The 25958-nt window shown below is 39.3% G+C and overlaps 1 protein-coding gene across 4 annotated transcripts in view; it reads left to right on the top strand.

Annotated features, from left to right (window-relative positions):
- SLC1A7 (solute carrier family 1 member 7) overlaps positions 1-25958 on the top strand; it is a 50382-nt gene that overhangs the window by 3047 nt on the left and 21377 nt on the right. For all 4 annotated transcript variants that reach the window (XM_048061937.2, XM_048061936.2, XM_048061935.2 and 1 more), the window contains exons 3-4: positions 12872-13087; positions 25388-25430. In XM_048061937.2, the coding sequence (XP_047917894.2) occupies positions 12872-13087; positions 25388-25430 (259 nt within the window). The remainder of the gene's footprint in view (positions 1-12871; positions 13088-25387; positions 25431-25958) is intronic.

Here is a 25958-nt window from a genome sequence, read left to right as displayed (position 1 = left end):
CTTCCCATGTTTCTGTACAGAATGAAGCAGATTCATAGTGCTTGCAAGTCTGGCACTCCTAATATGACCATAGATTCATACTTGGTTCTTTCCCACACAGCTAGAAAACATCAAGACAAAATAAAAGATTTTTTGGAGAGGTAGAAGGAGAGTTTTCCAAGGAAAACATAATGTCACATGAGCAAGTGATCTACTAAGGACAGAAAAGGGTTGGAGTAAAGTCACGTACCTTCCCTAAAATATATAGTTCTTTAGATACCCTTGTGGTGTGTTTTTTTTTGGGTTTTTTTTTTGAGATTCTAGGAGGCGAAGCAGCACAATGGAAAAAACTGCTCTGACACAGCCTGTGATAGCTGTAAGTTATTTACAGATGTATAAGCAAGGAATCTCTGGGCCGTACTGTTAGAATTGATTAACTCCATTGTCTGAGGAAGGAAGAGAACTTAACGTGTTGTCAAAAGGATCTCGGTGCCGTATTACATCCTTTAACCAGGAGATGGCTCTGTCTAGAAGAGTCAGGAACCACGAGTTGTTACCGGAGTGTTGGCAGTCACTCCAGTGCACTTAGGTCTTACATATACAGGAGGCTATCCAAGGCTTTTTCTAATAGTGTTGCCTACCCAGAAAATCTACACTTCCTTTCAGTGTAGTTAATGATAAACTCCTTTTCTTTTTTTTTTTTTACACCACATGTATCCTTCACTAGCAAGTAGTGCTTTCAGGGCAAACTGATTGTCCGAGACACCCGTGCATCGCTTTGTTTTCTCAGGTTCTGAGAGCTTGAAATACTCAAATCTAATGTCAATGTCTTTGTGCTCTGCACCAAGCAAAAACCTGAGAGAGAAACAAAAGTTCAATTTTCCCATCAACATCTTCTCAAATTTGCTAATGATAATATAAACCCTCTGACCAAATATTCTCAGTGCCAACAGTGACAGACATGAGGGCTGGCTCAAGCGCAGGTCGGTGGCTCTGGTCGTCACTGTACAATAACTCAGGTGCTGTCAGCTCCCGTAAGAGCATTTTTGTCCTTGTGCCCCTGGATCTTTGTCAGACATTGATAGTTTTACACTGATCGAAATCCAGTAGGCTGGAACTTTGATATATAATATGTATAACTGCCTTAACCCAAGTTTTTGGGGAAGGCTATTACTGAAACCTTATCTATTACAACTTTGTATCTTGCTGTGACTGAGGTTTTGAAGAAGATACACATTCTGAAAAATTTATAACTGCTGAAACTTTTATAATGCTTTCTTCTAGCAGGGAGAGAGCTTACAGTGTGGTATGCAACCCAGAAACAAAATTCAAGTCAACTTTTCTGTTCAAAACACACGTGCCAGCGACTCTGCAGGGGCAGTAGACACACTGGGCAATGTAGAGCTCAGTGCAGCCTGAATGCACTGGATTCACCAGGCTTCCTGCAACTTCAGAGATTAATTGCAGAATGCATATGCTGCAGGTCTGGAAGGCACGTTGGAGGAGACACAGGGCTTGTAGCCCATAGTTCTTATTTCAAGATAACAGTAGAAAAGCACAGATCATTTCTTCCTGTATCCAGCCATTAGTTTTACAGACCTTACAGAAACTTAATTTTCTGATTATGAGCCTTCCAACCCTTCTGCATTGTTTGAGAGAAAAATGAATTAAAATGTTATTAGTAAGGGCTCACACGCACACCAAGTTTGACTGTATAAGCCTTGCTTCTTCAGAAAAGCACCTCAGTGCCAGAGTTACAGAGGTTTATGCCAGCTGAACCTATTCAGTTCTCTTTGTTTTGTAAGCCTACCTGTATACATAACAGTAAATTACATCCTTTATTTCAGCACCCTTGTTTATATGATTAAGTTTTCATCTGGCAATATAGGTCCCAGTTTTCTAAGACTAGCAGTAAGCAGTGAGACAAGACTACTTATGGGAAAGAACTGTCCTGGCAGAATTTAATTGTTTGTCTGTGAATATTCATTTTAGAAAAAGCAGTTTATTTTGTTTAAGCTCAGAATAATTATTACATTTTTAATTTATTTAATAATGACATTTTTCTGGATATTTACGAAATAATGTGTAGCAGAGGTTTGACTCTTTTCCAGTTGCAGAATCTGTCAAAGAAAGATCGTTCCCTTTATAGGCACATCTAAATAACTGATTTGATGAGGACTGAAAAAATTTAAAGCCCATTCCTCTAAGTATGTTGTGCCTGATACAAGCAATTATATGCTAATAAAAAATTACATTTATTTGAAGGTTCATTTGGGAATAGTAATAAATATTGATACTTTTGGGGGGTTGTTGGCTGAATTAAATACGGTATGCTAAATATAGAACTGTCTGTCTTTAAGGGGATTCCTGTCTATAATGCCATCAGTTCTGGTAATCCCTTATCCTTCTGCTCAGATTCGTGAGCGGGTCATTCTTACTCATGCTGTTAAAGCCTGGTATTTAGTTAGGAAACTACTCCAGCATAGCACCCTTTTACCCATTTTTTTTTTCCAGTTCTCTGATTTGGGGAAAGCATTGGCCTTTTAACATCCCACTAATGAAAAATATTGCTCTTTCTGTTTTAATGGATTCTGTTCTTGTTGAGTTCTACTGTGCCATACCAAATTTTGTCTATTGGGACTTGTTAGTTATATTTGAAGATCTGACAACTGTAATAACTATGTAAGAGGATGTGGAGATACACTGGGTGCACGCAGATGTGAACTCGCTCAGCCTACGAGCCAAACTGGGCAGGCCTACGCCAGCTGCATGCCGGAAGCCCATAGCCGCATTAGCATGGCTCTGCGCCCAAGCTTGTATGCGAAGGGCTGGTGTGGCTGTATGGCTTCCGGACCAGTCTTGGCAGCTCAAAGTGAAGACAGAGGAGTCCATGTCTGTCTGCAGTTGTCTGCGCAGACATAGCCTAAATAACTTCAGAGCGATAGTATATTCTTTGGGAGTTTGGGGTTTAGTTAAAATATACTGTGAGACAGACCATTAGCTTGTGTAAATTGTTTCAGGCACTGTTTTGCTCACTGTTAGTGTAAACGAGACTGATAATACACCACAGACAGGAGATTATTTGTCTGTTTTACTACTAAAGCTTAACAGTTTGCTAGGGATGAAGAATTTGACCCAAACACTCAGAGGCTGCTACAGAACTTTGCAATCTGAAATGTCTACCATGAATGTATATCTGTGGTAGATATGGGCAATACCATACCTATTCTGAAGGGAGATACAAATCTCTAGAAGGACATGAAATGTCTTCCTTCTTATCATTAAATTTAAACCAAGTTGCCAGCCAAAATTCATTCACTTGATACTGGTTTTGCATGAACGACAGTATGTGCAGTGCTATTTCTTCTAATCCATTCCTGGTACTGAGAGAGGTTTTTTTTATATCATCTTGAAAAAACTCACGTAATTTAACTGAAGATTGAATGGGAAAGGATAGATAACAAAAGCTTCTCATCAGTTTTTGTTTGGCTCTTTTCTGCCACATATGAATTAAACTATCCCCTCTAGTCATTCTTTGCTAAATATCAGTCACTGTTCCTATGCTTATGCAGTTGCCAAAATGGGGCTTAATCAAGTGCAATCAAATTTAATTCTGTATTATCTAGTGAGGTGTTGAGGAGTGGCTGCAAAATGCTGCCCACAGTTCATCGAGGAGCCTCAGGAGTTCACTGAGGAGTGCTCAGAACAGTGTTTTGTCATGTCCCCAAAGCACACATATTTTCTGGTATAATTAAATTGCAATTGGAAACACAGGGCTTTTTCTTCATATTATTCAACTCTGGAATTTTTCCTCTGTGTTACCTTGCCAATAGAAAAATATCAGCACTTAGGAACAGCTCTTCCCAACAGAGGAGGGTAAACATTCTGTTGGGTTAGTATGGGAAAATACGTGGGATGCCTGAATGGTAACATAAAGTGTGTATAGCGTCCCATTTCTGAATTACCTGTTATGTATCACTGTCATGGAAATAAAAACAGAAATACATTTCCCTCCAGTGAGAAGAAGCCCTCTCCTAGGGTATGGCATCTACTGTTTTATTGAGGTTGGTCTAGAGATGGGACTGTTAAGGAGATGACTCAAGAGGATAAATATATATACTTTTAGAGTGCAAAGCAGAACTACACTTGAATGAAAGTGAAAGGGGAGGAATACCTAAGGGTAAGAAGAACTGGGCAGACAGCAATCTCACTCAACACCATTAACTACTTTAAATTATCCATATCTCTATTATATTGCAGAACTGATCTCAGATTACCCCAACAGTTCTCCAAATGATGCTTGAAGATTGCCTGAGCTTTTAGAGGAAAAATCCATTCTACTCTCTTAGGAAACCTTCTTATGAATCTCCTCTCTGTGCCTCAGACATCTTCAGAGCTTTCACTGTTTTATAAAGTGTAACATTGTCAATGTTGTTCGCTGTGTTTAGAAATATAGAATCTAGTGGTCAGATCTAATAGTCTTGTGTTTTTTCTTACCTGTATAACCTAGAGTTACAAACTGTTTTTGGAGAAAAACAACATGCTACAGAGTTACGCATGTCATAATGACAAAATTGGACCAACTCAATACAAATTATTTAGGCATCATCAGTAGGGATCTAACGATGTGCAACAGACATCTATGGTCACAGACTGAATGAGTGTGGAAAGCACTGATGTGATTACAAATGGGATCTGAGTAGTTTGTGACTTTACATATTCTTTCTGTAGTCTTCTAATCACTCTAAAATACTTAGTGTCTTGCAAAAGAAAGAGAAATGGTATGTGAAGTTTAAGGGGCTGGCTGAATCCCTTCTGTTTCCTTAGGATAAAAACATGTGTGAATTATAAACAGTTGAATAAATCTGACTTTTGTTTATACACCAAATTTGTCCTCCAAATCCTTTTGGTCTTTTCTTAATCTAAAAACACTTGAAAGAACTTACAGAACAGAAAATCAAGTATTATTAAGATTCTTGGCTCCTTCTGTGCTTTCCACAGATGTTAAGCTGCACATCCATATTTAATAGAAAATTTGTTTTCATTTGTTTTCATTTGCATCCTGACCTCTGCATTTAGGAAATGCTTTATCAGCACAGCTGAAGTCAACAGGTCAGCCTGAATTCTGCACATGCTATATTACAATGTCTCAGGTCTCTTTTATCAGTCAGTGATCAAAGGTTGCTGTTCAATCCTTCCAGCATTTATAGATGTGTCACAGTAGCCTTGTGTATTGGACTGCTGGAGAGGAAGCAGTGATGGAATAGCCATTGCACATTGATCTTCACTGTGAGCTAAACAAAATCCTGCCTTGTTTACATTAGTCCATAAAAACAGATTCCCTATAGCACACTAAGAAAATACAATGCGTGATGTAAGTTCTTGGCAGGCTTTTTGTTATATATGTTGGTTTATCATTAAAGATTACAAGTGCCACAGAATAAGGAAAAGGAAAGCTCAACATTTTGGGTAAAAAATAAAACTCTTGCTATTTCATAAAGCATTATTCAACAGAGGAAAAAAAAAAAAAACACAGCATCTCAGAAAGTTGCATGTTCTGATGTACTAGAAATGTAGAATTACTTGTTTCGGTTCCTTACAGCCTGGATGAAAAATTAAACACAAGCACTGCAAATAGTGTATTGCAGACAGGTAGATCTTCTAGAATTTTTACTTGCTGTAGCTTGAAGACGAAGGGCCAGATTTTCCATCATGCTCGACACCTTTGAGATTCCACTGTCTTTATCAAAACAGTCGTACCCTGAGGCTCTCTGAAAAGTTAATTCACACTTTATGTGCTGTTTACAGCTGGTAATCTAACTGCACAGAAACTGCTGCAACAATTCTAGTTGTAAAACAGCTACCATTTTTTGTATTCACTTTTATGGTGCATAGACATTTTATTTTCATTGATGCCTAGATATCTAAACTTTAAAAATGCTGTTTCCTATTATTTGATTTTCAAATGAGATGAACCTTAGTAAGCCCCTGGCCCTTCAAGAGCATTCTAGACTACTCATCTTGTTTGAAAATCACACTGCAATACTACAACTTTTAATAATACATGCCATTAGATAGAGATCATTCATCTGAGTACAAGTGATCATGCTAGTTTCTTAGCTGCGCTTAGATCTTCACAAGTCTGCTAGTACACTGGCAGTCCCCAAAACTACTGGAATCTCAGTAAAGTTCACAGAGAGCCTAGGCAATGTTTTATTGCTTGTCTGGGCTCTATGTAAATGTACATGGAAAGACTGGTCATCAGTACCAAATGGGCATCCTTCTACAAGTGCATGACACATACCTAATCCAGCTTAGTTCAGGGTATGAGCATGGTTTATTGTAGGATTTTATGTTCCCCTCTACTTAGACAAATGATGTCATGCCATGAGATGTCCTGGCATCACTTAGAAGTGGGTGGATGGGACTGGAAGTGTAGGGTGGCACCGGTTTCCAACCAAGATGCCACTTGATTGTCTGTGACATGTACACAGGTAGAGAGCAGCAGTGTGCTATCTAGCTGCGTTTGTGCAGGTCTGGGCAGGAGGTATTTCTTCCTGTGCAGTGTAACATGACATCCAGAGATGAAAAAAACATGTATATACTGTAAGTAAAGGTAGACCACACAGGGTGAAGCAGAGACAGAGATGGGCTACGGTGATCCCACTAGTACCACCGTCACTCAGGCGTGTGATGGCAGCAGCAGCAATCTCCGTCACAGTCACAGCAGCGTCTAGCTCTGTAGGTATTCTGTCATGTTAGAAGAAAGCAAAAAAATATCCTGGAAAGAAAAAGTCGTGCCTATCCCTGCTGCTAAAATCATTTTGATTCCATTGGAAACTAAGAGCACAATCAAGCATCAAACTACAGAAAGAATCAGAGAAAGTTTCTCTTTTTTTCTCATTACTGTAAAGTTTCTTATTTTCATTGTTGCAACCTGTTCTTCCATAAATGGTACCTCCATGGAAGTGAAGCAGCCTGAGCACTGATGAGGAAGAGGCTGATGGTCCATCGCAGTACAGAGATAGCTTCAGGCTTATCATTTTCTCTGCAAACTGTTTGTATTTAAATAAGTGCCTTAATTTCTTTGTTTCCTTGTCTGTAACATGGAGATCCTGCCTTCCTATTTGATGGATTGTTATATTTGTGAAGCATTTCAAGATGATTAAATGGCTCGAGTTATGGAAATGGAGATTATTACCACGTTGAAACTTAAAGGCTCTGACCTTGACAAAAAGCTAAGAGACAGCCTGCCTGCGTGATCAGGCAGCATTAGTGAAGCCAGCACTTCACTTTCATGATGCTCAACTGTAATATAATCATCTCTAATGTAGCTGTTAGAGGAGCTTCCCAGCCTCACTGGGAGAACTTGCTCACGAAGGTCTTTTCTACAGCATGCAATTACAAAATGAGAATGCGAGGGAGGGTACGGGATGAATGAAAACAAACATGATTCTAGGACCAACTGTTGGTGGTTAATACTTGACCATTACTTCTTGACAGGATTAATGTCTTTCTAATCACACTAATCCTTTCTGATAACTTTATCCATAATCCATCTATTTCAAAGCAACATCCAGATGGCTTCTGGTGGTGAGGAAGACAAAATAAACAAGCAGAATGGAGCCTTAACAGCAGCTTCTTGTGCTTTCCATTTCTGGGGATCTAGGTTTGCTCTCGATGTAGGTCAAAACTTTGCTTTTTATCAGAAAGCAACAGAAAAAAAAAAAGTAGAGAATGGCAGAGAAGCTAGACAGTTCTATTTTTATTTGTAAATAAAATACTTCATAAATATTCTGATGCTTAACAGTAACAGCCAGAACAAGCCATAAGGGTGCTCATAAGGGTTTAATGACCTGTTTGCACGGGACTAATTAGATTTCCAGGATGTCAAAAGAATTCCCTTCCTCATTACTTGAAAATTGCTGTAATAATTTTTTTTTGGTGGTTGCAGAGGGGGGGTTATGCAGGTTTTTCTCAAAGCAGACGTAAGACATAGTATTTAATAGTTTAATTTGTTTGTATTATTACAATGTTTAATTTTTTATTTAGTCACATATAAAAATAATTCCTGGAGTTGTTGAGGTCTTTCTCTTTCTTTCCATTTTCCCCTTACGAACTTAATCTAGGTTTCTTTAATTCTTCCACTGATCCTGGCTTCCCTCTTCACATTTCTCCCTCAACAAGGACCCAATAAAGAAATAATTTATTGTAACCTTTCATAAATCGCATAGAGACTATCCAAAGTAAACAAATTTTAATCAAGCCATCCTAGACAAAGTAATTTAGCTGTTGTTTTTTTAGTAACTATAAACAATGAAACAATTGAAGTCTTAGTGAAATAATTAAGCATTAAATATCTGCCCCACTAAAATGCTGCAAGTAAATAAACTTTTTTGAATTGTTTTCCATTTCCAGCCATTGACCAAAATGCTATTTTATTTATTGGCTTCCTGACTCTCTTTCACCAATAAAAATGTGACTAGTTCAGAGAAGAGATAAGACAAATTTGGCTGCATGAAAAGAACTGCCAGGAAACAAATCAGAGTAGATTTAGAATTACCCAAGTCTCAGTAAAAAAATCTAGACATCTTTTAATTGTTATGAATAAAAATACAAACCTCAAATAAGATTCTACTCCTTCAAATATTGTGGAGCATGAATTTTGCATTGTGCGGAGATCTTGAGGTCATCAAAACACAACTCTGAAGAGGCTTGAAAGCCACGGAAATATAAGGACCATAGGACAGATATTTACATATGTAGCAGATACAACAGTTTTGGAGGCTATTCTTCCAAATTGTGTTTAGTCTCTGAGAATACACAATTTCATCCAAAAGCTGTTGGACAAACAAGATGGGAGACTAAAACAATGAAGCAGACTATTCTAGACAGCAAAAAGAAAAGCCACAGAAAGATAATTTTCACATGTAATTGGAACAACCTATGCAGGAGACAAAGAAGTCATGGGGCTACTCAGTTTATGATGATGTCTGCACTTATATCCAGCACCAGCTGTTTTCAAAGCAAGGTGCAAGAAACCTCTGTAATTGTAGTAATCAGGGATTTCACTTAAATCCTGCTCTGCAAGATTTAATATCTCATCTAAAACTCATTAATACATATTTTGGAAGCCTTATTCTCAACATTGTATTTTTTCTATACAAACTAAGAAATGGTCCCTAAATAAGAACTTTTGTGTTTTTTTTTTTTTCTTGCCAGACTCATTAAATGAGTGAGAAGTACTGTAATTATTCAGAAAAGCTGCAGATTGTTTTTCATTGTCTTAATCCTGTTTTGTCCATTTGGCAATCGTTAAAACATTTTATGGAAGCTATGCACAAAACATACTTGTGGAAGATACTTAGCTACATAGTAAGACAGATGATTTTAACCTATGAATCAAATATCTTTCCTGTTATTCCAAGCCTAATCAGACGCTAAGGCTTGACAAGAATTAAAGGTATCCCGTTTTTCATTCCACTGTGTTTCACGACAGTCTAGTACTGAATGGCATGGGAATATCCTTGCTCAGTCTTAGAAGAAGCTTGGAAGCTGCTGGGAAGGGTTTTATGTAGCCAAGAACGTCTGATAAAAATTATTTTTAAGGGAAAACCTGAATACAATACAGCGATCTTTAGTTAAACCATTTGGAAGCTATTCCTTCTGAATTCCCTATTCCCTAGGAAATGAGAAGAGTATTTTTTCTCATCATTCTTCAGCTACACTATGTGAATGCTGGAACTCTAGGGATCAGCAGTGAGGAAATCCCGTGATGTAACTGTGCATTACTGACTTCATACAGTAGCTGTGATGCTCAGTATGTCTATTAATCTTGATGTCTTCTGTGCTATTCCTTCTGACATCCAATATATCAAGCCAAATGAGAAGTAGTTAATGAGTGACTACAGTCCCTTACTAGTTACTGGCATTTCTTCCTAAAAATCAGTCTGAGCAATTGTTTAAAATGTTTGACATTACTCTACAGATTCTGGAAAACTTCTTCCTCTTGTCCCTTCTTCAAACTGAGCTTTGTGGGCCATGAAGAACACAGGGCTTTATCTGAACCCAGACCTTTATTCATCCTTCATCACACCAGTTTCTCCTGTTGCGCCTCCATAGTTAATTACTTTTGAGGACTTTCTCATCACAGCATGAACTGAGCATGACTTTATCTGGTGACAGGATAATCTCATTACAGATGATGATCTTGTTAATGAATATCCCCAAGACAGAGCAATCTCATTATTAGCCCCCTCAGGATTTGCCACCTAAGAGCCAATGTATGTATGATAAGATTCTAGCAGCACAACATTCCCCCAGATCCCAACCACCCAACATCTGAGGCTGAGGTTGCACCCCCAAAAGCAGATGGCCCACTGGGCATGCTTAAGTAAGATTTTTGCCCCTAAGTTCTCCTGAACATACTTCCCAGGTGAACAAGAGAGAAGTTTGTTCTGTAGAACAAACACAACACAGTGGCATCAGGGACAAGAGAAACAGTGCGCCATTCCCACAGTGATAATGGCTTCCAGGCAGTACCAGGAAGAAAGCTGTACTGTCTGTCTCCTCGTTAGTGCCTTCTCCAAGTACGCAGCCTGCATGGTGTCCTACCTACAAGCTACAGATCTGCTTGGTCAAGGCTCAGCCCTTCGTACCACTGATGGCCATTTCCCTGTATAATATACCTATGATGAACACAGAAAATGATTACTATGAAAAACATCCACCTAGCTAGAAATCAACCTGATTATACTTTTTTTTTTTTTCCTGGGGTGGTGGTATGGGGACCGAAGGTGGTGTGAAACCTCAGCCTGTGAGAACTGTGTGAGCAGTCCTAGAAACCTAAGTAACAACATAATGATTGTTTTACAGAAAAGTAATGCAGTATTTTGAGATACATGTAACATTTAACTCACTGTTTTAGAATATTGAGTCTCCCATATGGACGCATCCCAGGGAGATGCCAAGGAGCTAAGCATCATTGCTGCTACTGTTTTTTTTAATATGTAGTGCTGTGTTTGTAAACAATACTTTAAAGGCACACAGAAAGGTGGAATTTTTCTCAGAATGATAAAAGAGAGGGAAGAACAACGGTTAGAAGAGAGAGATATGGAGATACTCATTTTCTAAATGATCTGCATTACAATGCAATGAATGTTTCCCGTTGCTCCTGTAGCGTTAACAAAAAACATCCTAGATAAGAGATTGGCAGTGCAGAAAAGCAATGCATTTTCTTAATTAATCTAGAGGATAGCAGGAACCTGAGCACTAAATCCCACCCATTTGATTTCATTAAATCTACTATAAAGGTTAAGCTGCACTTTAGTATTGGCTCTAGACAACCTTACTGACCAGAGTGAGGTCAAGATCTTATTCAAGGAGGTGCAGCTTAGTACATGACTATTTATGTAGAAAGGCCCGATAATCGGTTCTGTTTTGATGATAAAGCCAGACCATCAGGTCCCACCAAATAGCAAATGTGGTATTTTATTTCACCTGCAGTTTTCCTGACATGCATCCTTTGAAGAGATTACAGAGAATCATTCAAAGAAAAATCTCAGTGTAAAACCCCAGGCAACACTAAACTCAAATCTTAGCCTCAGACCACTTGGAAACAGCACCAGGATCTACGTCAGAGCAGCCTGGACCAAACTCAGGGGTCAAGAACTACCCTAATTTGCCTGTAAAAGAGGGCCAGTGTGAGTTAAACACTTGGTAGAGAGTTATATAGCTTAGCAGAGGTAAGCTTTATGAGGCCACTGACCATCCTCTAGCAGTGGAAAGGAGCCAAAGGTGAAATCACCACAGCATTTTCTTTGCTCCCACTGCACAGCCACGCCTGCCCCTGAAGGAGTTTGTATGTCCAACTTGCCCCTTAGTATTTTTCATTTTGAAATCATGGTCCTGCTTCACACAGGAAGGAGTGAGGGGGCTGACCAGATTTCCTTCAGGGAACCCTTCTAACCTGAATTATTCTACAGTTATGTAGAATTATGTGTAGGGTTTCATACCTAAGTTTGCATGACTAATTATTTGCTATCAAACACGTAGGTTAGAATCACAGGATATCCTGAGTTGGATGGGACCCACAAGGATCATGGAATCCAACTCCTGGCTCCACACAGGACCACCCCAAAACCAAACCATCTGTCTGAGAGCATTGTCCAAATGCTTCTTGAGCTCCAGCAGGCTCAGTGCTGTGACCACTGCCATGGGGAGCCTGTCCCAGTGCCCGACCACCCTCTCAGTCAAGAACCTTTCCCTAACACCCAGCCTGACCCTCCCCTGTCCCAGCTCCATGCCGTTCCCTCGGGTCCTGTCACTGTCCCCAGAGAGCAGAGCTCAGCGCCTGCCCCTCCGCTCCCCTCGTGAGGGAGCTGCAGGCCGCCATGAGGCCTCCCCTCGGCCTGCTCTGCTCTGGGCTGAACAAACCAAGGGACCTCAGCTGCTCCTCATATATGTTGCCCTCTAGACACTTCATCATCTTTGTAGCCCTCCTTTGGACACTCTTTAACAGTTTTATGTCATTCTTATCTTATTGCACCCAAAACTGCACACAGTACTCGAGGTGAGGCTGCACCAGCACAGCACAGAGTAGAGCACGTCATGTGAAACTACCCGTTGAGCTTCAAGGAGCAGTCGACAGGATTCAGTCCCCATGTGGGCAGCCCAAGCTTGCAAGTTCCTTCAAGTAACCAGGATCTCACATGGCAAGCAGGGAATATTCTTTTAGACACGAGTGCTACAGCTCTTGCATTACCGCAAGCTTCAAAAAATATGCAGGCAATCACACAAGAAGCAGGTAAACTGGAATAACTAGGAAATCGGGTTTTCTGTTGCATTAACATTATGCAAAAGATACCATATATCTTGTGTTTTCTTTCCACAGCTTAATGTCTGGGCTAGCAGCCCTGGATGCCAAGACTTCCAGCCGATTAGGTATCATAACCATCACTTACTATCTATGGACAACATTTGTGGCTGTGATTGTGGGAATAATTATGGTCTCCATTATCCATCCTGGTGGAGCAGCACAGAAGGAGAGCACTGAAGAGGGTGGAAAGCCCATCATGAGCTCTGCAGATGCACTGCTAGACTTAATCCGGTAACTACATTCATTCTTTCTGTTTTCTGGAGGTAACATTTTGTACATAAACACATCAGGAATTGTGGCCTGAGGATAAGTTCTGAACCTAATGATGAACACTGTGTTTAAATTAAGAAAAAGTAAATTGCAGATTATTTTCAAGTTATCAGATGCTTATGCTGTCACTTCCTAGTAAAATTTAAATAAATGGACACCAAATGTAACAGAAATACTAACAACTCTGGTTTTTACACTCCCACAGAATCAAGTGCAGCCTGTGAAGCTCATCATGAAATCTATTATTAATATGAAGACAGTATTAAGATATAATGTTAATTTAAATAAGGGCAGACAGTTGTAATATGAAAAACCTTAAATATACGGGCTGAAACCCACATTTTTCAGGAAATAATTCTTGAAAATACTGTTATAACTGCTCATAGCAGCTCTCAGATGAAGGATTTAATTAGAAAGACCACTGTTGTGACCTTTTTTTTCCTTATTTTTATCATATTACTTGTTCTGTTTTGTGGCGCTTTTTTTTGTTTGTTTTGCTTTGTTTGGCAGAAGAGAGGGTTCTTCTATTAGGCCAGCATTTGAAGCCTGAATAGGTATTTTGATGGCCTTGCCTGAATATCCCTCTTTGTATCCACATTTCAGGTGCTAGTGGGATGAGTTTCCTGACTGAACCCAGCATGTGCCTCAGATTTATTTTGCTCATGCAAAAAAATCAAGTTTTGCCTTTGAGTGATTCCTCAAGCCGGTGATCTCATAATATATTGGGCAAGGCTTTTAGACCCAGTGTGTGCCTGAACCACGAAGAATTCTCTTTGGAGTTTTACTTATTAAAATACAAAATGTTGGACAATCTTTCTTTCAAAAACCCAAGTTCCTGACCCAGACTGAGCATCAGCACACAAAGTACTTTCATTAGATTTACTGGGACCTCAAATCAGAAGGAAGTGGGATGAAAAGCCTACAAAAATCTTTTCTTTCTCATCCAAGTTGCACTTAGCCAGCCCATCTGAAAGCCGTATGTTTTTCTGTTGTATCAATGTATTACTGAGAAGGTGCCAAATTATATTAGTCATGGAGCAGTAGCTGAGAGCACTCTCTTTTGTAGCCTTCCACAAAACCACCACCTTCATCTGCAAGGGGAATATGCCCATGTAGTTGTATCTCCCTATCTCCCTGGTGAATTTGCTCTGATCTATGTGCAGTGGGATTCATGTGTATGCTTGTGACTAGTTAAATCACAGTATTCTGCTTCTGCTGCATGAAGGACTATAATTCTCATAGGTAGAGGAAGGAACTGGAGTTTTAAATCTGAGAAAGATAGACATAAAAGGGAATTTAACAAAAATGTATATTTTTGATTATTATTTTCATAGTGTCAGTGTTTAGAAGCCTTTTCTTGGGTGTTCAGCTGTTTCCTAAGGCCTCATTCTTAAACATGCTTAGGGAGATAAATGGTGCAATGGTACACCCAAACTGGCCTTAAAGCTAGCTCTAGAAAGGGCCTTTCTAGCCATAGGTTCCCATCCCTTTGTACCAGCCTCATTGCTTTTTGAAAGCAAGAGTAAACCAGTTCATGGAGATGTCAGATGAAAAATAATGTGGGGTTACAAAGTTTAAATTCAGTTCTATAATATTATACTTGCGTCAAACAACTGAATTGCTGTATGACTAGAACCCAAGATCTTAATTATGATTTCACCCCCTCCTCTCTTATCTGGCTGGTTCAGCTCCCTGTACACCACAGATTTAGTGGCGAATGCTTTATTCTATTTGGGAATGCTTTATTTGGTTCAGTCTAATTGCAGGTAAAATACTATGTTCTGATCTAAGCATTTGCATCATCTATAATTTCTCTTCCTACAAACACTCACCTAAGCAAATTATAACAGTTTCCATGCCTATTTCAGGTATGCATGTTTCCACCCAGGCATGTTAGTTTAGTCTTTGGTTTGGGCAAGTGTCAACAATGACAGGCCAATTAGCCACTCTTATTACTGAAGCTTGAACAGATAGACTAAAGCTCATTCTCCTGTTTCTGTGCTAGGAACCAGCTACAGCTGCATTCTCTTTCTACCCTGAGTGCACAGACTGATGGTTTTTATTCCTCCACTACAGAAATAACCACATTCACTAAATAAATAAATAAATAATAATACAACTGTGGGGAGTGGGCTTTCAGCCTAGATAAATACTATGGGTGAAATCCTGGCTCTGCTGAAGTCAGTTGCAAAACTCCTGGATATCTTTGTGGAAGTCTGGATTAAATGTAATGATGTATCTGCTGGTTTGAGCTAGAAAAGCTGATCCTTCAGCTCAATGATAAATCACTTCCATTCACAGCTGGAGACCATCTTTTTAGGCCCAGATTGGCTTATCTTCTCAATTCATTAATTTCCTCCCAATTTATCAATTGCACATGTGCACAGAAGTTCTCGCAGGAAACATCTGTTATTTTTCAAATAAAGAATGCTAAACATATAAGTGGAGAGATGATATACGTGACATAATTGTGGGGTTTATTTTAAAAGCATGAATCTTGGCATGGTGATACACCTATTCCCCCTCGCTTATTTCAGATTTGAAGCCATTTTGAAATGATGAAATGTATTATCATTTCATGTGATGTTGTATAGGACATTGCCAGGTTCGGAATTTTTGGCAGGGAGGAAGGATGTTGCTAGAAATTTAATTTCTGGAATTTTTGGGTGAGGATTCTGCTTCTAGAAGTGGTTTTAATAAATAAAACAAAGAACTGCTGCTGAGCCTCATCATCATTCTAAACATCTACAACATTAATCAATATTCATATTTCTGGAGTACGTGTGGGATATGGAGGAATAGCATAATGTACCATATACACAGTAGTATTTTGCAGGTGGTGCTTCCCCCATATATTTGCCTATTATGTAAAAGAAAACAATAACAAAAACTCGAGTGTATATGACACAATTAGGACACTGTACCACATGATTCTGAAATGACCCTAAACCTCACATCAACCAGGACATATATTACCTGATTATCATACTGAATTTCCTGCCTTGAAACTTGTATCCACAAGTCAGCCATTTTTTGCTACTCTGAACAGAAGTATTTGAAAGGTTTCCTTTCTAAAGGAAACCTCCAGAGATGGAGGACAAGATCTGTGGATGTGAATCTGCCCCTACCAATTTTCTCCCGGATTCAGCCTGGACAGGAAGGCCACTGAATGCAGCATAATACACGTTTTCAACACTCTTACTTTCTAATGAAAATCTTTTGTGCTGTTTTGGCCTTAAGTGTCTGAATTTTGCTTTAATCTGATCCAACTTTAAATAAAATACATCTTTTGCTGTCTGTGGTTGACATCCATTTAACCAGCTAGTTCACTTTCACACTTGTGCAGGAATCTGCCCTTCCATAACTTGCCCCTCCTCTTTTGCATTGTGCAAGGATCTGGGCTGAGCACAAGTAATTTAGAAGGCAATTGTGAGTCTGAAGCTTTACAGAAGATGCTGTTCTAAAGATGCTTCTCTCTTTAGATGCCTCATTATTACTAGATTGAGACAGATCTACAAACCTGTCTTAATTATATTCAAAGTTTCTGGTATGGGCACTGCAAGGCTCATGAAATTGTATTTTCTTCCATATTTAAGACTATAAATCCTCAGGCTAAGGATCATCTTCTTGTACTCTTAAACGCATCAAAGCACCTCATGCCTTTTGAATTTTAATGCATTTATTCTCATGATGTGCAATACCTCTTTGAGGTAGGGATGATCCGTTTTCCTTTCTTACAGCTTGAGAACCGAGACATGAAAAAAAAAAAAAAAAGGTCACTGAGGGTCATTCAGAAAAATCTGTGGTGCCAGAGGAAATATTCACAGCTTGTATGAGACCTGGTAGGGGTCTTGTTCTAGGAATGTGGCTTTTGGGGCACCTCAATGGAAATAATAGCAATGGATCAACACAGATCTTTACCTTATTTTTTCTATGTGAATTATTGAAATTAACTGTACTTTTTCCCAAAAATAAGAGTGAATTTTTAGTGGGTTTTTTTGAGTTAAGAAATGAAGAAAGGCAAGATAACCATTTTAAAAGTAATTCAGATCTCCAGTGTTTTGCCCAAAAGGACAAAAAAGGGCCACACTTGCAGGAATAATGTCCAATTTAAGAAATTCCAACTAAGGATTAATGTCGAATTTGGTTTGTTTAACTCGGAAACATATATTCACCTGACAAGCAGACTAGAAAATGCACATTTGTGAATCAAGATATATTACACAGGACCACGCTGTTTACATTAGCAGTCACTATTTCCACCACACTCCATTGCCATTCTCAAATACCTTTAATTTGTAAGGGTAAATTTTGTTGCAACTTAATTCATGCTACTTGCATTTGTCATCAATGGAAATAAAATTTGGCTGATGAGATAAAAATAAACAATCATACACTGTGAACATTCACATTAGGAAACAAATCCCAGCCAAACTGAAGGTTCACACTCCTGTTTTATATACAGCTGATCATGTGTGCAAATTGGCACCAGAGAATATAGAGTTCACATATATTTTTAGTCTTTCTCAAGTCTAACCAGACAGAATGACATTGTGAGCGAATTCAGCTCAAAAGCTCCAAATAAAACAACTCAGTGAATATTGACAGGATCAAATCATGCCTTATCCAAGCATGACACAAGAGTTTGTACACTCTGGAAGTTTACTGGAAGAATAAATCAGAGCAGTTTTTAACTCTGAATATTCAGGATTGCATCCAATGTAATAGACTTTGAAGCAGGTATCTGGAAACTAAGTTTGGCTGGCCAGCTTTAACCAAAAGAGGGCTTTTTGGTGGTGGTGGTATTTTTTGTTTTCTGTTTTACATATATATATAAATGTATATTATGTATATACATATATACACATACACACCACTAATAGTTATAATAGGATATAAATATTGTAGAGGATTTATATTTTCATGGGAATTCTAAACAGTTTTAAATAATTTCCTTTCCCCCTTTTCAAACTAAAGACTATTTTATCGTAAATACAAATTACATTTCTTCAAAACACGGCAGGAGAAACCCAGTATCTGCTGTAGTTAGGAAAAAGTCCAAGTAGTGCAGAATGAGAAATTATGCTTAAAGAAGTTTACAGCTGAAGACTGAATTGTATATACAGGCAATAAGATATTAAAGAGTGCATTAAAAGACCCAGGGTTTAAACTATGAAAGAACTTTTTTTAATAAACTTGGCCTACATTCTTCTATCTTTTACCAAAAGCCACTGTGTTACTTGGATAGAAATATTTATGTTTCCTATGGCAAACTAGCCTTTTTTATTAGTTTCAAACTGCCAGTTTTCTTCTATCTCACAAAACAAGCCTGGTGCCAGCACTGTTGAACACTGTATGTGACCAGATGTTCTCTTCTGGTTAATTTTTAAGCACTTCAAGCTGCTCAGAATCCCGATCCTCAAGTATTTACAAAGGCCTCTGAAGCCCCTACATGTGTGGTTCCTATTTGGCATAAAAGGAAACCAACATGGAAAAAGAGATAATTCTGTTATGAAGATGATGACTGGGAGATGGAACACAAAGTGGACTTTTTTGCCCTCTGGTCACAGAGTGGGAGATACATGGGGGCCAGGAGTTAAAACTGCATTAGGAAATCTTCAGCCCTAAAGGGGAATAAATTGTTCATTCTCCTGAAAATTGGCCTGGACATGTTCTGATATGGATGAACACTTGTTATTAAATGATTTTGCTTTCCTGGAACAATAGTGCATATGTGTTGGGCCTGTCATGCTACTTTTGATATGATTCAACCTTTTCAAGATTCTTAAAAATGTGATGTACTTGTGTTTCTACCACAAAGAATGAGTTTCTTGGAAAGTTACAGCACTGTTAGAGCTGTGTCATGACGTTGTCTTTGAGAAGAAGCAGAGTAAGGAGGTTCATCCTCCAGATCCCTTCCTGGAACTGAAATGCCATGCAACAGTGTTACCTTCAGGACAGATAACAGGTCTATTTGTCAAAATGACTCTATAATATTAGTCCTGCCTTGATCTGCAAAAAGACAAGCAAGACACAATGGCTTAGTCCTGATTAGTGATTTTTGCATTCTGTTAGTATCTTTTATCACAATAATGAGGATTTAAATGCTTTTGATTTGCAGACGTGTACTTTGGTCCATTTAGCAGGGACTAGTGTGGTTGATATTAATAACAGATTTCCTAGAGAGGTGGTTGATGCCCCATGCCTGTCAGTGTTCAAGAGGCATTTGGACAATGCCCTAAATAATATGCTTTAAGTTTTGGCTAGCCCTGAAGTGGTCAGGCAGTTGGACTCAATGATCTTTGTAGGTCCTCTCCAACCAAAATATTCTATTCTATTCTATTCTATTCTATTCTATTCTATTCTATTCTATTCTATTCTATTCTATTCTATTCTATTCTATTCTATTCTATTCTATTCTATTCTATTCTATTCTATTCTATTCTATTCTATTCTATTCTAATTCTATTCTATTCTATTCTATTCTATTCTATTCTATTCTATTCCATTCTAATTCTAATTCTATTCTATTCTATTGTATTCCATTCCGTTCCATTCCATTCCAATGAGATGAGGCACTGGAGATGATCACTGATGTGCAACATGCACATGGACCCTGAGATAGGTAATTTGTTCAGTCTTGCTGAATTAAATTTAACCCTTGATTTCAGGAGTGCAACTGACATCAGCAGGAAGCTATTTCAGATGTATTCCTATATGGCTGAGGGCATGATTCATGGCTTATGTGGTACAGTAACAGTTGTCAGGAGTCTACACAGTTGATGATGAAGTCATCCACAGGAGAGTAAATGCAAATGAATTTTTGAGGTTAAGGGAATGTCATTGAGAAGTAAGAGGCACCTGACATGAGACTCTAGTAAATAAGAACCATAGTGCTGTTCATTCTTCTGCAGAGCTGTAAGACCTGGAAACTTCATAGTTTTCATGTCAAACTATTCAGACTCCATTTTTACTGTCTCTGTACCCATGCTGTACTGAATACTGTCAAATATGCAGCCTTAAAACAATGTTCTTTCAAGCACAGCTATATTAGTTCTTACGTGAGAAATATAGGACAGAGAGCAGAATGTCCTAAATGGTTTTATGTCCAACGCAAATATAGGCCAGTAAAATATTACGAGGACAAGTACGTTGCAAAAAAAAAAAAAACAAAACAGGTGGCTTTAATTCCACAGCCCGGGAGACTGCAGCCAACGACTGCCTGGTGTGGCAGGGATTAAGTACTGATAACATCAAAGTCTGAGAGCAAAACCAGATTGCTGCTGCAGAGCAGAGTGCCCCAGAGGGAATGGGTGTTCTGAATCAAGGAAACAACATCTGCTATACCTGCGGCTGCTGGCCTAATTTCTTATTAAAAAGGTCTGTAAAAACTGAATGCCTTGAATCAACAGATGGTGTAGTCAGAACTCCAAATGAGTATTTCAGATATTCAGTAGTGTAATTGCAGCAAGAATTTTGCCTAGTATTTGTAATAGGAGTTATGCAGGAGCCATCAAACTATTCCGATAGCTGTACACTTGCGTTCTGTGGACAGTTCCGCTAAAAGTATGAGCAGTAGAACTGTGTAACAGTGATGATGACATTTGTCCCGCTCACTTCTCAGAGCCAGCAGCCTTCTGAAGAGAGACAGAGGGCGCCCACACACAGAGGGGCACAGGGGGCAGTGCCAAGGCATGGCCTGAGCTGCAAAAGGACTTCCTAAAACAATTCAGCTTCCTAAAGCAGCAGAAAACTAAGGGAGCAAAAATGAGTGAATAGTATTAATTGCTAGATTAATTGCTGGGAGACAATGGAGAAGGGAGAAAGACCTCTCGTTTTTGGCAGTGGCAAGGTACTAAATAGTCCTATGTGTATTAAAAGGTGCACCCTTAGAGCATCTCCTTAGACCCGCTGCTGTCTGTACTCGCTACAAGTCTTCACGTTTTTCTTCAAATTCCATGGCTACCAAATTGCAGAGCATGTCTTGCCTTAGTCATACATACACATTTCTAACTCTTGATAGCTCCTTATGTCTGAATCCTCTTACCCCATAAAAGAATGAGGGAAGGGCTCCAAAATTTGCTAGTGGAATGAATCATCCTGTGCATCACAGCAGGATGTAGTCAAAGGAGGTGTTTAGTAGGTCACTTGTCTGCATATGCTGCTATCACAGCAAATGCAGGCCAGGCATGTCATCTGTGGCGCAACAGCTCATGGTCTGTAGAAAGTTCACTGACTTGATATTGAAATTTCATCTATGCTCACTCTTCTAACCTGTATTGAACACTCCTGCTTTGTCTGGCAGAATTCTTGAAGCAGAAGATGCTCTGGGAAATGCATCTTGTGTTCTTCCTCAGGGCAGACAGTATTTTGCTCTTAATTTTTTTATGTAACCAGAAACCATATGTCTGTTTCTGTTTTACAACTGCATCCTTGTCTTAGACCTAAATTTATCTACATTCCACACCAGCCTCACTCACTGTTATGTACCATGTTTAATTCCCTATTATTATGTGAAATTGTTTTTGCCAGGAATGTTGAATTGTGCCGCCAAGGTTAGAGACAATTGCTTGTACTACAGAAGTGAATCCCAGATCACTTTGTTTCACGCAGTGTTATTTTGTGTCCTATATCTTGTGAGCAATTTGAAAGCAATGCTGCAAATTTAGAAATATTGTATCTGCTTAGTTGTTTTAATTGAATAAACATAAGAGCATTTATAGGTGGTAACAGCAATGAGTACCTCTGCTTGAATTATTACTTCTTAAGTACTGACAGTGTCTTTAATTCAATATATGCCAGTGATAAACCAGTACCTGTTCCAAGTAGAGGGACGGCCTCACTTTATGATCCTGATACCAGATCCATGTGGGCAGATCTTCATCCTTGTGCAGAATCGCAGTGAAGCTAGTAGGATCTGCAGAGGCCAATTTGATTGCAGGTTGGATGCCTGGAAGACAGGCAGGCAAATATCAGCATGCAGCAAAATGTTCCCCTAAAGCCAGAATTCGTCAACTGTTTCTGAAGACACCTAACCGAACAAACGCTCCCAGTCATCTCCCAGCTCTTTGTAGCAGTTTGATACTTTCTTCTCATCATTTGTTTTTGGTCCATTAGAGTTCTCTTCCACGAACTGCTCTCTTGAATGTTTTTAATTAACAAAACTAAATTTTGGCTAATACTGGATTTTTTCAATCCAAGTAAACCAGCTTAAAATAAAAAATAAGCCGAAGTTCTGGCAAACACATTCAGGTCAGCCTTCACTAGACAAATTGTGTAACTTTGGTAGGCTAGTCTCAAAGACCGGATCACAGTGCATAATATATTAAAAAATATTGGGAGAATTCCAGCATCCAGTATTAAGTGGGTAGTTGTAATTCCTGCGGGATAAAGAATGATAAAGAAACAAAATGCTTTAATCCTCCACGAATTTGTCTAACATTTAATCTAGCTACTAACCATATGATATTCCCTTTCTCGAGCAGTCTCAATTTGTTCTTAATTCTTCTAATTAAGACAATAAAACTGGGACAGAAAACAGAAATCATCAGCAATTAAAGCCATATTTCTTTGTAAAGCTTTGTCTCACACGTGACATTCACAGTCAGATCTAAGCAGGACTGCTCAGTGTGATTCTTTCTATGCTTTCAGCATAATTCACATTCTCACAGCAGGTTACAACACAATCATCACACTAACACTTCGTACTCCTACAGAACCTTTCTTCTGATCATCTCAAATCATAAAACAAATGTGATTTTATATTACTGAAGCCTTTAACGATGTCGAAGCAGAATCCCCTTACGAGGCATAATAAGGCAGTAATGAACTTTTCTCTTCCATGCTTCCCTCTCCTATAAACATCCTCTCTGTCTCTCCCAGGTCCAGCTCCATCCAGCTGTTCTTCCCTTAGTCCCCAGCCACAGCCAAGCTCCTGGGGCTCAGGCAGGAGGTTGTGTCTGCATCTGACAGGAAAGCGATGCACAGCTGGCTGCTGTCTGCCTTGATTTGGCTACAGATTTGACACTTGAACCAGGGAATGATCAGCTTTTATGGAAGCTTCGCAGAGATAACTCGGTCGATGGCAGCACAGCAGCACAGCACTGCTTACAATGGTGTAGGGAGCGTTGTTCATCGCTAACCGCATTGCTGCACAGTGAGTGGCTTAAACCAAGTCACTGCAATTAAATGACTGTGTACAGAGGGACTGCATTCATTTAACTAAACCTTGCAAAGTAAGCCTTATGACAAGTTGCTTTCATGACTGCTGCCTTCTGATCTCAGGTCTCTATAGAGCACAGGCATCATCATGCCTGGGGCTCTTAAGCAGGACTGGTGAAATGGAAGAAGACATTGGCAGTGTACAACACAGCCAGGGGGTGCTGCGATCCCTCAGTGATGCCAGGTGGCCCATCAGGCTGCAAGGGATAGGTCTTCTCAGCTGTTTCCCCTTCACCGAGGAGAGAAAGGGCCAGGAGAGTTAAAAAAAGAGTAACTGAAGTGCTGCGCATCAACTTCATAGCCTGCCTGTATAGCACTAAAGTTTGCCCTAGAGCAACAGCCTTACCAAAATGACGAATTATTTCTTTATGTGGTTTGTCTGCTCTCACATAGCAGGCCAACAAAACAACTCATTTTCAATCTTCTGCTTCAGTCATCAGACAGTACTGCTCCCCTACAACTCCTTCTGCTTGACCCTGCAAAGGGTAATTAATTATCTGTTTGTAGCAATTGCTCTGTCTGAGGATACTGAAAGATTCTCTCTCTTATACGTCATAATTTGAGATGCAACCATAATGTCACATTGTTATGAGTTAAAAGAGCAATAAAATCATTCTTTCTAAGCCAGTGCTGCATAGGATGCTCTTGCCATGACTCCACTTGGCAGCACACAAATGCTGCTGCTGCAAGAGGACAGCAGATCTGCAAAATGTCTCAGGGCGGCATGCATTTACCCGTGTATGCATGCAGCAGTCCTCCTTGCAATGAGAACAGGCTTTTCACATATGCTTAAATGATGTCCTGTCTTGAGGCTTGAGTTGGAATTTCAATAAAAAGTCCTTTGGTTAGAGAATTCAGGATAATTCAGAAATTATTCTCTTTGCATAAGGTTCTGTATATGAAAGCACAGAATTGGGCCATAGGGTGTCACTGCCTTCTCCCTCTAGCTTCAGAAGCTTTGTGCTGAAAATAAGTCAGTTCTGTTAGGTCCTATTCGAGTGATCAGATAAATCTTGATTCCTAAACACTACCTGGAAATATATGACTTTTTAGCTTTTTTGCCCTACTGCACTATGATTCCTCTTTGAAGCCTGTAGAGGGTGTGCTCTCCATTTCAAATTAGGATCGAATATCTTTCTACAAGGTAATAATCTAGCTCAAACACAAGTTACAAATTAGCTCCAGATACTATTGGGTGAAATGTCATGGTCTGAGATACACTGAAAGTCAGAAAAGGTAATAGCAAGAGTCCCTTTTGGAATTAAAAATCTATTAATCTCACTGCAAATCTCAGTGTATGTTCATTGTTTTCCATTGTAGCTCGGCTGTGAGCAAAGATGAAACTCTTTGCCTCACGTCAATCTCTTATTCTGAAGCCTCAGGACCATGTTAAAAGAGACTGTACAGCTGTAGTCCCAATTCTCTTAATCAGGGATCAGATCCTCTGTTTGAAAAGCAAACTGTTCTTGACCAAACCTCTGCAAAGTCTACATCACTTCTAACTGTGGTGATAAAAGTGTACCAGGACATACTGTAGTATGTAGTTCATGAGTCATCTCAAAGCAGTGATCAGAAGTCCCAAAGCAGATTACAGCACCCAGGGATCACAGGAATACATCCCTAAACTCTGCCTCTGCCTTGAACAGCTCATTATCCAAATAAGCAAGACAAAATACAGAATAAAGAAATATTTGTCTCCACAGTTAGCAGACAGCGAAGGGAATGACAGCAATTACGTTGTCCCAGTTACGAGATGGAGACAGTGGCAGAGCCAGAAAGTGAAACTAGAGCTCCTGGGTCTCACTCCAGGTATTTCAAAGTGAGTTCCCAAACTTTCATTCTGAGGACCCGTCCCTCTGGTGTGCTTTGCTGAGTTAGTTACAACGGTGTGGCATGAGGGGGAGCGTGGCAGCCTTCCCCACCCATTCAGCCCTTGCTCTTTAGGAGGGTAAATAAGTAATGTATTGTGCTAGGCCTGAGACCCAGGGAACAGAAATTGCCTGCAGTCCCATAGAAATGATTTTATTTGTTCATTTCTAGGAACATGTTTCCAGCCAACCTTGTTGAGGCCACATTCAAGCAGGTAAGTGGTTACAGTTCTGTTACCAGTGAAGTGATGAGCCAACATCATAGAAGGATGTAGATGTATCTTTGTAAAGCAGAATCCAGATACAGACACTGTATTATGTCATATACTATTAGTACCTTGAGCATTTAGGAATTCATGAGTATCTTTCCATTATCCTTAGCAGCCTACAACTAGTAGGTCAAAGTTATTTGAATAGTCCAGAAAGGGAAAGAGAACCTCTTTACCTTTTTGCCTCCTCTTTTACCTCTTTGCCTCCCACCTGGAGCGAAGCTGTGGCATGGGTCAGGCAACGGCTGTGTTCTTTTGCCATTTGTTTATCAAAAGAAACCTTTAGGAGTTTACATTTTTGTTAGAGCATAGCACTCCAAGCTTTATTTTGAGATACCATGTAAACAGCAATTTTACAAGCCTCAAACTCTTTTGAGATTCAAAAAATTCAACTTTTCTTACAGATTTTAGCAGCATAGGGATAGGAGCTGTCTTTCTTTTCATGCTTGTCCCTCTAACATGCAACCTTATTTA

Source organism: Anser cygnoides, chromosome 8, assembly GCF_040182565.1.
Source record: "Anser cygnoides isolate HZ-2024a breed goose chromosome 8, Taihu_goose_T2T_genome, whole genome shotgun sequence".
NCBI lineage: Eukaryota > Metazoa > Chordata > Aves > Anseriformes > Anatidae > Anser > Anser cygnoides.
This window is presented reverse-complemented; position numbering and strand designations above follow the sequence as displayed.